This window comes from Anopheles arabiensis, chromosome 2 (assembly GCF_016920715.1).
Source record: "Anopheles arabiensis isolate DONGOLA chromosome 2, AaraD3, whole genome shotgun sequence".
NCBI lineage: Eukaryota > Metazoa > Arthropoda > Insecta > Diptera > Culicidae > Anopheles > Anopheles arabiensis.
In genome coordinates, this window is record NC_053517.1 from 90,096,738 (window position 1) to 90,110,820 (window position 14,083).

A 14,083-nucleotide genomic window follows, 5' to 3' on the forward strand; every position below is an offset into this window, starting at 1 on the left:
ATGTTTTTCATTCTTAAACTTAGGACCTACCTACCGGTTCGTGCTCACAAATCAACGAGCACAAGGCGTCCTCGTGCCGATTGTTAAATTTAATTCATTTTTTGTTTTTTAGTTTTCTGAACATAACTTTTTCCGTTAGAGCTCCAGTATTAGCATTGATAACTAACACAATTTACATCTACGAACTAGTACTTAAGCTAAGTTTAAGCTAACACGATGTAACGTAGTGCTTGATTGCAGCTGCTGCGGAGCAGATTTCCGGAACGTAACTGATCCCGCACGAAAAGCGGCGCAAGGTGAGAAAAGTGGTTTAAACACTCGCACAAAAAAGAAGCAACGAGAAAAACAAACGCTTGCTCCCAGGTAAGTGGTAACAGAAATAGTGTCAATTCTTGCCCAGTATTTCGCACCAGCAGCAGCTTCAGAGCGTGATGTACATCCCTGATGCGTGATGTGCGAAGTATTAAGTCACACCGGAAATCACTCCAGCAACAAGCACTCGCGGCTAGACGACACAATCAAAATCAAAAGCCCGGATTTCTGATTTTAAATCAACCTCTCATGAGTGGCCAAATTGATTGCGTAATATCAATTTGCCTAGCAAAGCAAGTGATACATGTGGTGTGATATGGAACTAAATTTTTTATACGATACGCTTTATTCCATTTTGGTAATTTTCGAAACACTCGTTTCCTAGAATAGAGTTAACTCGTGTGTTATATGCAGTGTGCGTGAGTTTGAAGTGTTTCCGATTTGTCATTGAATAGATACGCTATTCAATTGTTGATCATACAGTACCATATCCGTTTGAAATTAGCTATAGAGTGTTTTTTTGTAATTTTGTTTTCTCTACAGTAGTAAAGACATACATATCGATGATATGAGTTTGATCTTCGATTCGAACCGATTAGTTTGCGATGAGCGCATTGAACTAGCCAAGACAGAAAACAACGAACGAAACCAAAACTATACTATTAGATATAAATTAGGTTAATATACAAAATAGTAGCTTATAGCAAATCATTTTTGACACTGTTTGATATATCGGTAGTTTATAGCTTTACTATACTATATAGTCCATTAACTTCAGAGTGTGCGTGTGTTTGTATGCGTGTGCGCGTGGTTACATATGTGTGCTGATAGTTTCGTTGTCGCTCTAGGAGGGACGCATTTCATCTTCCGTTCCGAGCGCGCCCTGGCTAGCGTGGTGGACAAAATGTGGGTGTGAACGTGATTTCGGTATCCTTTCCTGTTTCTTCAAATTTTGAATAGTTTTGTCACAAAACCAAGCGAAAATGAAATCGTTGCCAGTGAAAGCAAAAGCAGACCGCCCCTCCCTTTTATCCTTTAAATTGTGTTAAAAGCCCTCATTCAACGCCTAGACGTGTGTGTTCCTTTGTGTAAACGAAATCTCAAAACCGTAGTGTCGTTGCTGTGTTTAATTTGAATAGAGTTTCGTTTTTCTTTTTGTTCTTGATATCCATTTTCATCCAGCTCAAGCTCATCCCATTCGTTTTCTTTTTCTGATCGAATCCAGCAGCAGCTCGTTCATAGTGTTCTAGATGCAGTTACTCCTTGTGTTTTCCGTTTGATGTTCAATTTCTGTATAATGGATGTAGTGTCGCTTTGCTATTTAAATAACAATACCAAAATGTTTTGTTTGCCAGTTAGCCTACCGCTGTGTTAAGATCGATCATGTCTGTCAGCTTTCAGCTGCTACAGAACACATTCCACCCGTCAGTATCCTGTGATGATTGCAGTTGTGCTTAAGCTCATAAGAGTTATGAAGCGAACGGCTGATTCCATGTTTTACGCCATCTATCGTTTAGCCCTTCGTTCAATTTCTGTTTTGCAGTAAAACAAACGAACGCAAGCAGAAAAGCAGCTCTTCCATATTTTTAAAAGATTTTCGTTTTGTTTTGTTTTCCTTTTTGTCTCTAAACCAAATTGGTAACAAAAACAAAACCCCTTTTTTCACTAGCAGGTGTCTAAACGTAGCGTTCTTTTTTCGTTTTCTGCATTTTTAGATTTTATGTGGTCGCTGGGGACATTACCTGATGGTAAGAAAATTTAAATTTCTCTCTTTATTACTACCAAACAAACTCTTCCTACAGTTCTTTCTTCCTATTCTATGCAATTGTCGGAACCAAGCAAACTTAAGCAAAATACATATAGAACAAATCAAAGAACCTTCCGTGTGCACGGTACATTGTGTTAAACATAAAAAAAAATCTAGACGAAAAGCAATTGGAAACATAATATATAGCAAAAACTGAAATTATTTAGCTGTCTCTTCAATCTCTTAAAGCATAATACCATTACAAAACCATATCAGATAAACAATTAATGGCAAAAGGTTTTAATTTTTCTTACTATCAAACTATCCACACACAAAAACAAAAAAAAACAGCGAACATTTTCAACTGATGACAAAATATGTTTCCCTTTTTTGTTGTTGAAAATACTAACTTTACGTTGTTATCGCTTCTGTTCAACTGCTGCCAAATACTGCAGCAAGCACGCTATCAATAACATTGTCTCCATTTGGTTTATCATCATCATGAAAAGAACAAACACAAATTTTATTAATTTAAATTCAATTACACACATTTTATTTGCTAGCTCACATCAATATGTAATTTTTCAAAATATTAATTGTTGTCGATGTGTGCCATATTTTTTTAAATGTAAAATCAACAACATTTATTATATGTGCTTTTAATGGTTTTATGTTATTGCTATCTTTAAATTTTTTAATTGTTTGCCTCTTTCAAATGGACGTTATGGTTTATTGACTCTTATCGGGCATGCAGTACATTAAAAGTTAAGATACATGTGCATCATACACATGTGCACTTGACGTTGTTCTTTTCATTTTGTTAAACTAAGCAGTTTTTTTATAATACTCCCTTCAAAAATATGTTATAACCATATGCCTGCACTTTCAACTTCGTTTAACTCACCGGATTTTGTATTTCTACAGGACAGAAGATTACAAAATTGCTGAAATACATATTTCACATTCACCTTACAGTGTAGCTTGTTCTTAATGTTCGCTAGCTGTTAATATTATCATTCTTTTTCCTCCTCAACCTTCCAGATCTTTCCGTTTTTTTTTTTCAATAGTTGTGATAGTTTATTTTGAATATTCGGCCATTTATCCTATACTGCATAGAAAACGTTTTTGCAAAACAATCATTTCCTTCTACAAATATTCGTACGTGCTTAAGTATTTGCGTAACACTGACAAACGTTTGCGAGAAGAAATCAACGATGAAATGGCAATATTGTTTCTTTTATTACATTCAATCAAAGATTCTGTCCGCTCCGCACAATGGCAAAGAGTGTAAGTATGCATCAAAACTGATTAGACACAGAAAAAATCGACGTACGAAGTGGAACAAAATATGGTTTAGTATTTGTACTGCAGCTGTATCATGTGTAGATACGTTAACTGATTGATTACATAAATAACATGCTAGATAAATATAGTAATGTCTGAGTGATACCTGATACAAGATTAATTTATTCATCTATATATATTTTATTTACATGAATCATCATGACATCAGTATGTAGATTTTAGATATACAAATAATAACTAGACATGGTTTTGCATAGCGTTCCGAGGAATAAGTGAACAATTTTAGGATAAACTTGCTAGTTTGTTTCATCCTTTTTTGTAGAAATAATCAGAATAGATACAGTAAATACCAATCTAGCTTTCTTCAACGTAAACAAGGGAACGTCTGCAAGGCTGTTCTATATTCTCTCAATTATTGAATGGACCAAAACTATTTGTCCTTTTTTAATTCCAAAGAGGAATGTCATATCATAAGCGCTCAGCAACTAAGTGTCAAAAGAGAAGCAGTATTAAAACATAATTCAAATATAGGTATCAGGTAACCAACACATATGTCATACATGACTGTCAAACAGTATTGTACAAAGCATTGCAACATCCAAACTCAAACAGGACATTTTCTGAATCTAATTGAAAATTGATGCATACAACAACATGTCCACTCGTTGATTTCATCTGTGCATCTGTTTGTGCTTGTGTAAGTTCGTCGTCTCAGTTTTGCTAATATTGTTTTTCCGTTTCTCAATGTCCCTTTTTTCGATTTCCTCTATCGAAGCTATCTATCGAACTCGCAAACAGTCAACTACCGTCCATATGATCCCACCCAATTTTAACACTTGAACAGATTTAACACGGAAGAATGTGTTTTCGCTCTCTTAATTATACTCACAGATGCACAATAAAAATAATTGCTAATTAATGTTTCTCTTTCTTTCCTTCCCTTTCTCTCCCTTTGTTCCCTTTTTCTTTCTTTTCTCTCTCGCTCTCTATCTTTCCCTACCATTTTCCCTCTACTGTTTCACAGGTTTCCCCGCTGCCGCGTACGCTGCGTACGCAGCCGGCCGTGGCTTTTCCGGCTACCCGAGCTTTGGACTACCGTACCCAACAGGTAACCTTAACTTGGCGAGTTTGCACGCACACTTAACAGGCAACCATCACCTGCACCACCACAACCATCACAACAATCCTTCCCACTCGTCCTCCTCCCCCGCTGGTGGCGGGGCAAATCCACGGCGGCGGCGGCCACCGCTGCTGCCGCTGCTGCGGCTGCTGCGGCCGCCGCCGCCTCCCTCCACCACCACCACCATCCATTGCTATCCGCGTCCGGTGCTTCCGTACCGTCCTGCCATCCGCTGCACCACCACCACCACCATCACCATCCGTTCGAACACTTGGGGCACCTGTTGGCGCACCACCACCCGGGGGCGACGGCTGCAGCTGCTGCGGCAGCGGCCGCTGCAGCCACGCACCACACCCACCACTCACTGCAATTGTGAATGCAGCCGAAGGCGCGTCCACCGGCGACGACGCTTGCCCACTCGGTTGCCCTTAACACTGCTTGCACCGTTGTTAAGTCCGCCGCATCCACCAACACGGTTACGGTGACACCGTCCGATGCGGCCGCCGTAGAGCAGCCGGCGGGTGGTACTGACACAAACTCATCCACCCCTGGTCTGCCGTCTGCCGTTGAGTGTCAAGACAATCCGGCTGCAGACGCGGACACGGCCAGCCGGGCGCTTGCCACCAAGGCTACTCCAAGCACCGGTTCAAGGGAGGGACGCAATCGAACCAAATGACGAGCAGCAATGTTGGCGAACGGCGCCGGGACAAATCGTATCGGGTCGTTGTGCTGTGACATCGCCACAATCGATCGTTGTTGCGTTTGGTGCGATCAACAGTTGTGCTGCGACTGCTATCGCTAGATTTGTCGGGAAATGGCGCACATTTGCTTTGCCTGCCCACTTTTACATACGATCCTGTGTGAGGGATCATTTTGCGCTTCGTCCACTTTGAGGAAGATAGAATCAAAAATTTCAAATCTAATAACTTTATTGCCGCTTCGGTGGGAGATGTGCTGATGCTAATGAAATGAACCGTTCCAGTATTAAGTTAACAGTATTGCACACCAGTCAATTTAACTTTAAAAGCAAGTTGCTGGTTTAATCAGCGGTGAATGAATTTAATGCGAACACGTCCGTTGGTACGCGAAATGGTACATTTAGGCAATAAAATAAAAATAAATAACTAAAATATTATCAATTTATGCCGTTTCAAGCCTCTTAGACCTCTCAGTAATAATACGAAATATTGAACTAGTCAAACAATTGCTATCAGTAATAATACAAAATATTGAAATAGTCAAACATTTGCATCTAAACAACTCAATAGTCGAACTAGTTACCAGTTACTTCAGCTAACTTTTAGAAATATTGAACCTCTTAGCACTGGAGATAATACCGAGGATACAGATAATGCAAAATATAGCATCACAGTTTAGGGCTTTCTACCTGTCTGTAGCTTTGGAAAGGTTGATTCGTACATAAAACTTCTTCACTTTAGCTCGCCGCTGTTGCTGCACGCATAATGTGTAGCAGATATGTAGCTTTAAACATTTAACTAATCTCTTCTTAAATGCAAGAAGTATATAAAACAGATAAAACTATAGATAGCACAATTTTAGATATCGCAGTAACCGTACCAGCACAGTATAGACAATATTATTTAATCAACGTACAAGAAAAGCATTTAAATGGTACCAGTTGTTCTGTAGAATCAGCTAGCTGCAACATTAAATGATAACTATAACAAACTTTTCAACCCATTTAAACTGAGAAGAATTGAAAAGGCTCAGAAAAGTTTAACAAAAAGTTTCCTTTTGTATTTACATCGTTAAAACGGGCTAATTCATCGTACCTTTTTTACTTTGGGCACAAAAATGGTGCTACCGTTTTCACACAAAGTATCCTTTCCATTCGCATCGAGCTTATCTCGTAACAACACACCACTGACCACGCGCGTGGTGACGCGATTATTTCGTACTCCAAACAAAACGCGCATTAGAATGACATTTTGGTTTTGCGCCTGACCAGGTCGGTGTGGTTTTTTTTTTATTATTCTTGCGTCCCTCCTAAGGGGATTTATAGAAAATAAAAACATTTCCCCGGCCTCTCACACTTTGTTACCGGTTCCCGATACCTGTGTAATGAGGAGCGGACAAAATGCTGGATCATTTCGACGATGACATAATACTTTTTCCCCGAAATGATTATAAATTTTCACACTCGGCCTAATGCCGAGGGATGCCTAGGGCAGGGATGCCTGATAGCAGCTAACGGGCAGTCAACAACAGCAGCAAAAAAAAAGGACATAGAACCAAAATGCTCTCTACACGCTATCACCGGTCCGCAGCCATCGCGACCATGCAGCGTTACAAACTGTTGACAGGTATATTTTATATTAAGCTTTCACTCCACCATCGCTCCACCATGGCCGTGAATGGGTGACAAAAAAGAAGATCAAAACAAACACTGCCACCCACTGTCGGTGCAAAATCTATCGCACCTAGCCGGCCGATATGTGTGGCACGATAAAGCCATTCGAGTGCCGGGCTGAGGGTGTGGTTTGTAACGCAAACATTTACATAATTCATAAAGTGATTATAATGCGCTGTGTTGGTTGGGGGTGAAACTAGGACATCCACAGGCGTGCGTACGTGTATGTTTGTTTTCCTGTGACACTTTCGCGTAAATCCGATATGGTAAACACACACACACACACACCCGCGCTCACAGGCTGTGAATTACACCCGAAACAGTTTCAAGAAAAGGCGTGTCCTTGCGATTGAACGCTTTCAGCAAGATTGTTGGTTACTATTTTTACAACCAACTTCCTAATGTGCCGGCCGTGGAACGGATTAACCCCTTTCTTTTCAAAGCCCCTACGCCTAGAAATCCGTTCAGTATGGGCGTTTGTGTCCGTGTGTGTGTGTGTGAGGTGCAAATGAGCGTGTCATATATTATATCATAAAATAAACATCCACTTCGAGCGTGTGACAAAAACACACACAGCCAGAGCCCCACACAGGCCAGACGAGTGCGAAAATATGGGAAAGCTTGACAGGAAACTAATAACACCGCAAATCGGTTCAGTCGCCGTCGTCGTCCCACTCTCGGCACTAAGGGGCGTAAAGTTTATCACCATAAATTTACATATAATAACTGATGAGCGGGCGTAGCAGCGACCGGGAAACTAGCTGACTTACGCTGTGACGGTTGTAGAAATCGGTTACCGGAAGACTGCTATGCCTGATAATAAATTGAATTTCATCACCCAGCGGATCAGGGATGACGTTTTTTTGTGTAGTTCACTGCTCGCAGGGTAAAACGTACCTCTTGATGGTAGTGTAGTACCTCGCACGAGTACTTATGTGCTAATGCACACTACGGGCCGGATGGAAGTCCTTACGCCCTTTTCATGTCAATCAACACACTGGAGACAGTATGGCAGGAAGATGGTGGGGGATTTGTCTCTTTGTTTATCTTCCGTCAAGCGCTAATCGCAATCATTATCACCTGTCTTGGTTAATCAAAGTTCGAAACCGGAGTGAGGTCTACGCGAAAGCGATAGTTGAACAGTGTGAGGAGTGTGATTGATGGAGGTAATTTCTGTACCAAATATTTTTTGCCAAATTTTTGCAGTAATGTGTCAAATGGTTTAACTAAAGTTGATATGTAACTAAATTTCACTAACATCCTCATATTCTGCAAAATTGGGGAAAAAACTGTTGGAAACATCTATTCTTGAGATGCTTCCCTATCGAAATTCATAGTTCGAGTGTCCAATTTTGGTGACCTCAACACAGTACCCTCATCTGGAAGAGTCACATTCATTAAAAGAGAAACCATTCCACGGCTTAACTCTGCTAAGGTCGACTCTTGGATTTGTTACTAAATTTCAACCGGCCACCATATCCATGAAGATGAGATAATATCCCAGAAAAGGTTTCCCCACCAATCGCTAAAACCTTCAAAGCCACCAAAGACCAGTACTCTTCATTACACCCATCTGTCATTTTACTATCGCACGGTCTCAATACCCCAAAAGTCCGGACGACAGGCGAGTTCCTATGCATAGGAAATTACCCCGTCCATATCAAACGACGAGCATCGTGAGGATTTCGAGCGGTCCAGCCGATGTTTACTCCCCACTACCGGGACACCAATGTATCCACCGTCACCTTCGTAACTACTGCTCCTCCTGAGCAACGGTTCCCAAAACGGGCAAAGCTGGACAAAAAGATTGACGACGGACCACCGCATCTCGCACCGTGTGTGTGTGTGTGTGTGTGATAATTGAGTTGGCGAGCAAACACTTTCACCTTACCCGGTGCTGCCCGGTTGTTTAACCGAAACCGAGCGGCGGCGATGATATGATTTATAGGAAAACCCGTTCCGTTCCCGTTCGCGGATATGCGCTCCGAGCATTGGCTGGTGGAAGCTATCGTCTCTTTATCCGGCCCACCACCGCCCCAGTGCCGAGATTGCAATGGCGGCTGGCCCCCGGGTAGCTTAAGGTGTGGATTTGCATTTTAATTAGAGGTAGTTAACGCTCGGGTCGGCTGGCTGGTCCCACTCCAGCGGGAACGCTTGTGACGGTTTGATAGTTTTCCGGGGCGTAAACATGAAACTCGCCTCCGCCAACGTCAACGATTCCGCTCGTCGCTTTGCGTTATCGAACGCCTTGTTCTTGGGCAATGGGGGGTGGGCAAGACTCTCGCCTCACGCTAGCGCACTGCGAATCCGGCCAGCTGCCGTCGGTAGGTGTGTATGTGTTTGTGGTGTGTAGAGAAGTTTTCTCGCAAAACGCCTTTCAAGCTTGGCGAGCTCTTGGCACGGCATTTCACGATACCTGCTGGCACATTTTGCTAAGCACCGCTTGGCTCTGGTCGGGCCGTGGCGCACCATGACCCACGTTCCACCGGCAGGGTTGAAGTTTTATGAGCATTGTTAGCGAAACGATTTCGAGCCGAGTGGTTTCAGGTTAAGTATTTTTAATGGACTATGAACCTTTGCATGGTTCTCAGCACTAGCAGCAGCAGCAGCAGCACCGTCTAAGTACATGTGAGATAGTTCCGCTTTGGCACGACGTTTATAATCGTTGTTAAAATGCAACCCAGCAGGCGCGGTATGCGACGTAACGGTCAGGGTTGGAAAGTAGTACCAGCCACCAACATCACCGCCACCACCATTAGGGGCAGGACAGGAAAATTAAAATAAAAAACATACACACACCAGCAACCGTGCCGCAGTTCAACCAACGCAACACCACCCCGTTAAAAGCGCCAGTAATAGGATGTTAGTTTTCATTTCAATCAGATAAGCTAATTGAGCAATTAAGCGCGCCCGTTTGAAAGGCGAGTGAGTGCTTCGGATCGTCAGCAGCACTGGACACTATCGCCAGTGGGTTTTGTAACTTACATGCCTCGCATTTGTAATTTTATTTACGAATTTATGTATGCACAATTTCTTGAGCAGAACATTAAACGGTACCCCTTTCGTTTGGCACATTAACTTTCATCTTTGGCAGCGTCAAAAGTCAACTAACGCATTCTTTTACTATGAAATCGCTGTGCAAATGCAAATGCACTAAAAGAGGAAGAGTCAGGCCACGGCACTACATAAGCTGCCGTTCTTTATGGCGAACGCGAATGCCATCTTGCTGCCAGTCTAAAACAAGCACCAGCGCTGCCACCCTCACCGAATGAAGTCATTCGGATGCATCGCGACTGTCGGGCATCGACTTTCGGGCACGATCCACACGACACCGCAATTTCGGTTGCCACTGCGAGGTAGCGAACCACGTACGAGACCGCGGAATCTATTGCTGTCGAGCCTTATCTAGCCTCCACTCGGCTGGCGGCACCGGTGGCGGTTGCCGGGAGGGCAGCCTGGCTGTTTTGTTTGTAGCCAAAAATTGCTTGTAATATAGAACGCCCTTGCCACTAGTGCTTTTGCCACTATCTCGGTGTGCGGTGTACGGTTTTTGGTTTCGGGGAGCATATGCCATGTTACGGGCGCTTCTTATATGTTAATGTGCGTTCACCGTAAATGGGTTTTATTGTTCCAACCAGACAGTTAAGTTGTCGAGCGAAGGGACGCCACATTTCGAGAGAGCACAGCGAAAAGGTTCAAGGCTTACGATGGGATTTTTTTTACTTTGTTTCTTTTATTGTTATAGTATACTGTTACGGGACAGCTCTTTAACTTCGATTTATGTTAGCATCGCGTTTGTTCGAGTCCTTGTTTTGGTTGCTTAATATTGTTTTCCTTTATGTGTGTGTGTGTGAACCTATAGTAGTTTAGTGTGTTTAGCCGTTACCAACCTTACCAGAGTTTTGGTTTGTTTTGTTTTCTGTGTTGCTGTTTTGTTATCTCATGTGCGTTTGCCATATTTTTCAATGTTTCAATTTTTCTCTTTTTCTCTTTCTTTTTTTCCTTTCTTTTCTCTCCCCTTTCTATTCCTTTCATTTTTTTTTCGGCGCATTACTACGTCACGTATCCATCACTTTCACTCTGTAACTGAAACCGAAACTTCTGCACTCTCGCACTGTCGCCTCGTTCTGTCTGTCTGTGCATCGATTTACCGTGACCGGGACGCTACAGGTGTAATGGGGGTCATGCCCGAGAACCGTATCATCATGGGCGACTATCTCAGTATGGGTCCGTCGACGTCATCGTCCTAAGCACGTTCGTCCAAGAGCACGTTGCGGGTTGTAATTGGGGAATTTAACATGGGAAGAACAGCAGGATAGCTAAACACAATTAAGCCGTTCCTCACCGTATAATGAAAACAAACAGAGCAAAGATTTATAGCACAACAATAAACAATCCACAACAAGGAATTATATACTTAAACACAAAGATCTGTAAAGATACACTACGACATGGACACACACATTTTTGAAACCAAACAAACCGTTTTAAGTAAGCTTTCAAAACCATGTTTCATCAAGGCGTACTGGCCAGTTTAAATAAATTGTAATTTTAAACATAAATCAAACTGCTTTCCTTTATTACCTCACTACAGCGCGGTTGTGTGTGCTTGGGGTTGTTAACAGCCGTTACACTCAGCTGCCCGCAGCACAGCCCTTTTGCACCAAGCGGCCACCGCATAATGAAGCGCACCTCAAATACGTTTCAATCAATAAAATAAATACAAAACACCGTGCCACACCAAACTATGCAAATGCACGCGCGCGCTAAGTATGTTAGTACGGGTTCGGGTGGCCCACTCGCTCCAAAAAAGGGGCACTCTTGGAAAAACATTAGATTTATCACGCCGGGCAGAGCTACTGCCACCGTACCACACCAGGTCGACCATCGACCAGCTCGATTGGAAATTGGGTGGTTTTTGCCTCCAGCATTCCCTCGCCAAACAGTTCCCTTAAAATGCGCAAACACATTTGCGCTCGGGCGGCACTGCTCACGTACCGATTTTCGACAAACATGGAAATCGGAGCTAATCCACTCACGGAATCGATAACGCAAATTAAGTCATTACGGGTTGCTGGCAATTGGCAATTTGCATTTCGATCTCCGATTGGGCCCCGGCCACTGTGCGTGTGCACGTTGACTGCGTACACATGGAATTCCAGTTGAGCAGCTGTGTGTGTGTGTTAAGTGAAGGTGTTTGTGCTTTGATTTGAGCCACTCTTCCTTAATAAAGCGGGAGTCGTGTTTGTATGTGTCGTTATTGCACGAAACTCGAACGCAACAAAGTGTTGAGTTTTACACTTTTACGATGACGAACGCAGGGGTTCCAAACGCTTTAATTTTGGAGCGATTCAAACCCGCCTTGGCTTGTAATTTCGAGCCCGCGCGATTGATCTGCGGTAATTTATCCAATCCCAAATCAGTATGCACCTCTCGACCATTGCACTCACGTACGCCCGGTGCAACGATGCACGTTGTTAATGGTCGGCAAACTACATCACATCTAATCCGTGAACCGTACAGGGGAGGACAAGAGGCAAGATAATGTTGTCCCACTTTCGGGACGGGAGGACCGAGGGCGATGCAAGTGCGAATGCATTTTAAATGATGTTTTTGGTTTGAGGGTAAATTAACATTTTCATTACAAATTCTAACATCGTGATGAATACCGGTCATCATCACCAGGCGTTGGCCTGCGAGGCGAAAATTTGCCTACCGGGCGGTGATGTGTGGATGGAAAATGCAATGACAGGGGACGTAGCGGGAGCATTGCAAGCGCTGAGTGAATTCGAATTGGTGGTCGAATGGGAATGATGCTGCCCATTTACGGCATGAATAATAAATGGTGGCTGATCGAAATAATTCACCATACGAAGCGAACAATCATGTATCGGTTGCGGTGGCTAGAGCAGGGCCGAGTGTGTTGAACACCGGACACACACGCACTGTAACCGGTTGGAATGTTGGTTTGCCGTTGCGTAAAGACCAAGTACACGGAAGTAAAGCTTAATGTGCACCTTTGCACAGTGCAGTTGTTCTAGGATATTACATTGGTTGAAAAAGGGCGCTTCAACATATATTTTTTTCGCCGTTGCATTGTGTTGGGTGCGGGGTTTTAATGGTGGTAAATTAAATTATTCTATTTGATAATTGCTTTTAAAACAAACGTAAATTTAAGCAAAGCAAATAATCTATTCGTTGCCAGCCAAATGGTGCCAATCGTTCCAAATTCCCTATCAACATATTCCCTACTTCATTCCCTCCGTTCCACTGCTTCATACCTTACACTAACTTTCACTGTATGAATAACTGTTGGCATGTCCACTTCGTTGTTCCGAGCTGTGTTGGGTGAAACCAGATTATACAAACAAACAAAAAACAGAAATCGCTACGTTAATGACACTCCTGGCAATACATATTGCAGTAATTAATCATTCAATACACCTTCAACATAAAACATGACGGATCGGGAAGTTAATCACGCCTCACCTCACCATGTAATGTGCGTTCGTTTTTATTTTGCCTTATTTTTCGTGAAACAGTTCCGAACAAAGGCAAGAAAAGGGTTGAATCTCAACAACATAACGTTTATATAATGTAAAAAAAAAATGCAATAGTGCTACCAAACGAATGAAAGATAATAGAAAGGATTGGATTTTATTTTTTCCGGAAACAATGATCAAATGATCATGGGAAACAACAACCCTAAGCAATTAGCGAACAAAGCAAAGTTTTAATGAGAAAGTAAAACAAAACTTCGCACCAATTAACAAACAAATGAAAAACAAACACTTCCCCCAAAAGTAACAAAACCGCTTTGCGAATCCGTTGGTGTGAATAAATGAAAATGAATGAATACATGAATAAATTGCAACCGCGCACACATCAGGCCGGTGTCGATGGTTGTACCGCGCAAAGCTTCTTGCCATGCCCACAACAAACGCATTTTAATAGCTGGTCATACGATTTTTTGATACTATTTTGCTGTTTGTCCATTTGATATGAAAATAAGTACGTACGCACCAGCGAAAAAACGTAAAACATGCAACAAAAAAAAAACAGAAAGCCCGCGTTAAAACAGGATGTGCCTTTTTATTTGCAGATTTTCAAATAAATTTTCGCATCCGTTTGCCCGCGGTTCGTGCTGGGAATTGGTAACGCGGAACAACATTGAAAGGGTGTGAGAAAGAGAGAAAGTCTCCAATCCTTCCAATTCCAGTCCTCCAAT

The 14,083-nt window shown here is 42.5% G+C and overlaps 1 protein-coding gene across 14 annotated transcripts in view; it reads left to right on the forward strand.

The window, feature by feature from the left end:
* The window catches only part of LOC120896128 (RNA-binding protein Musashi homolog Rbp6), a 592,490-nt gene that overhangs the window by 560,078 nt on the left and 18,329 nt on the right, over positions 1-14,083 (forward strand). For 12 of the 14 annotated variants that reach the window (XM_040300013.1, XM_040300010.1, XM_040300009.1 and 9 more), the window contains 2 exons: positions 2,028-2,060; positions 4,389-4,472. In XM_040300013.1, coding sequence (XP_040155947.1) covers positions 2,028-2,060; positions 4,389-4,472 — 117 coding nt within the window. The remainder of the gene's footprint in view (positions 1-2,027; positions 2,061-4,388; positions 4,473-14,083) is intronic. The other 2 variants (XM_040300017.1, XM_040300007.1) reach the window with 1 other exon arrangement.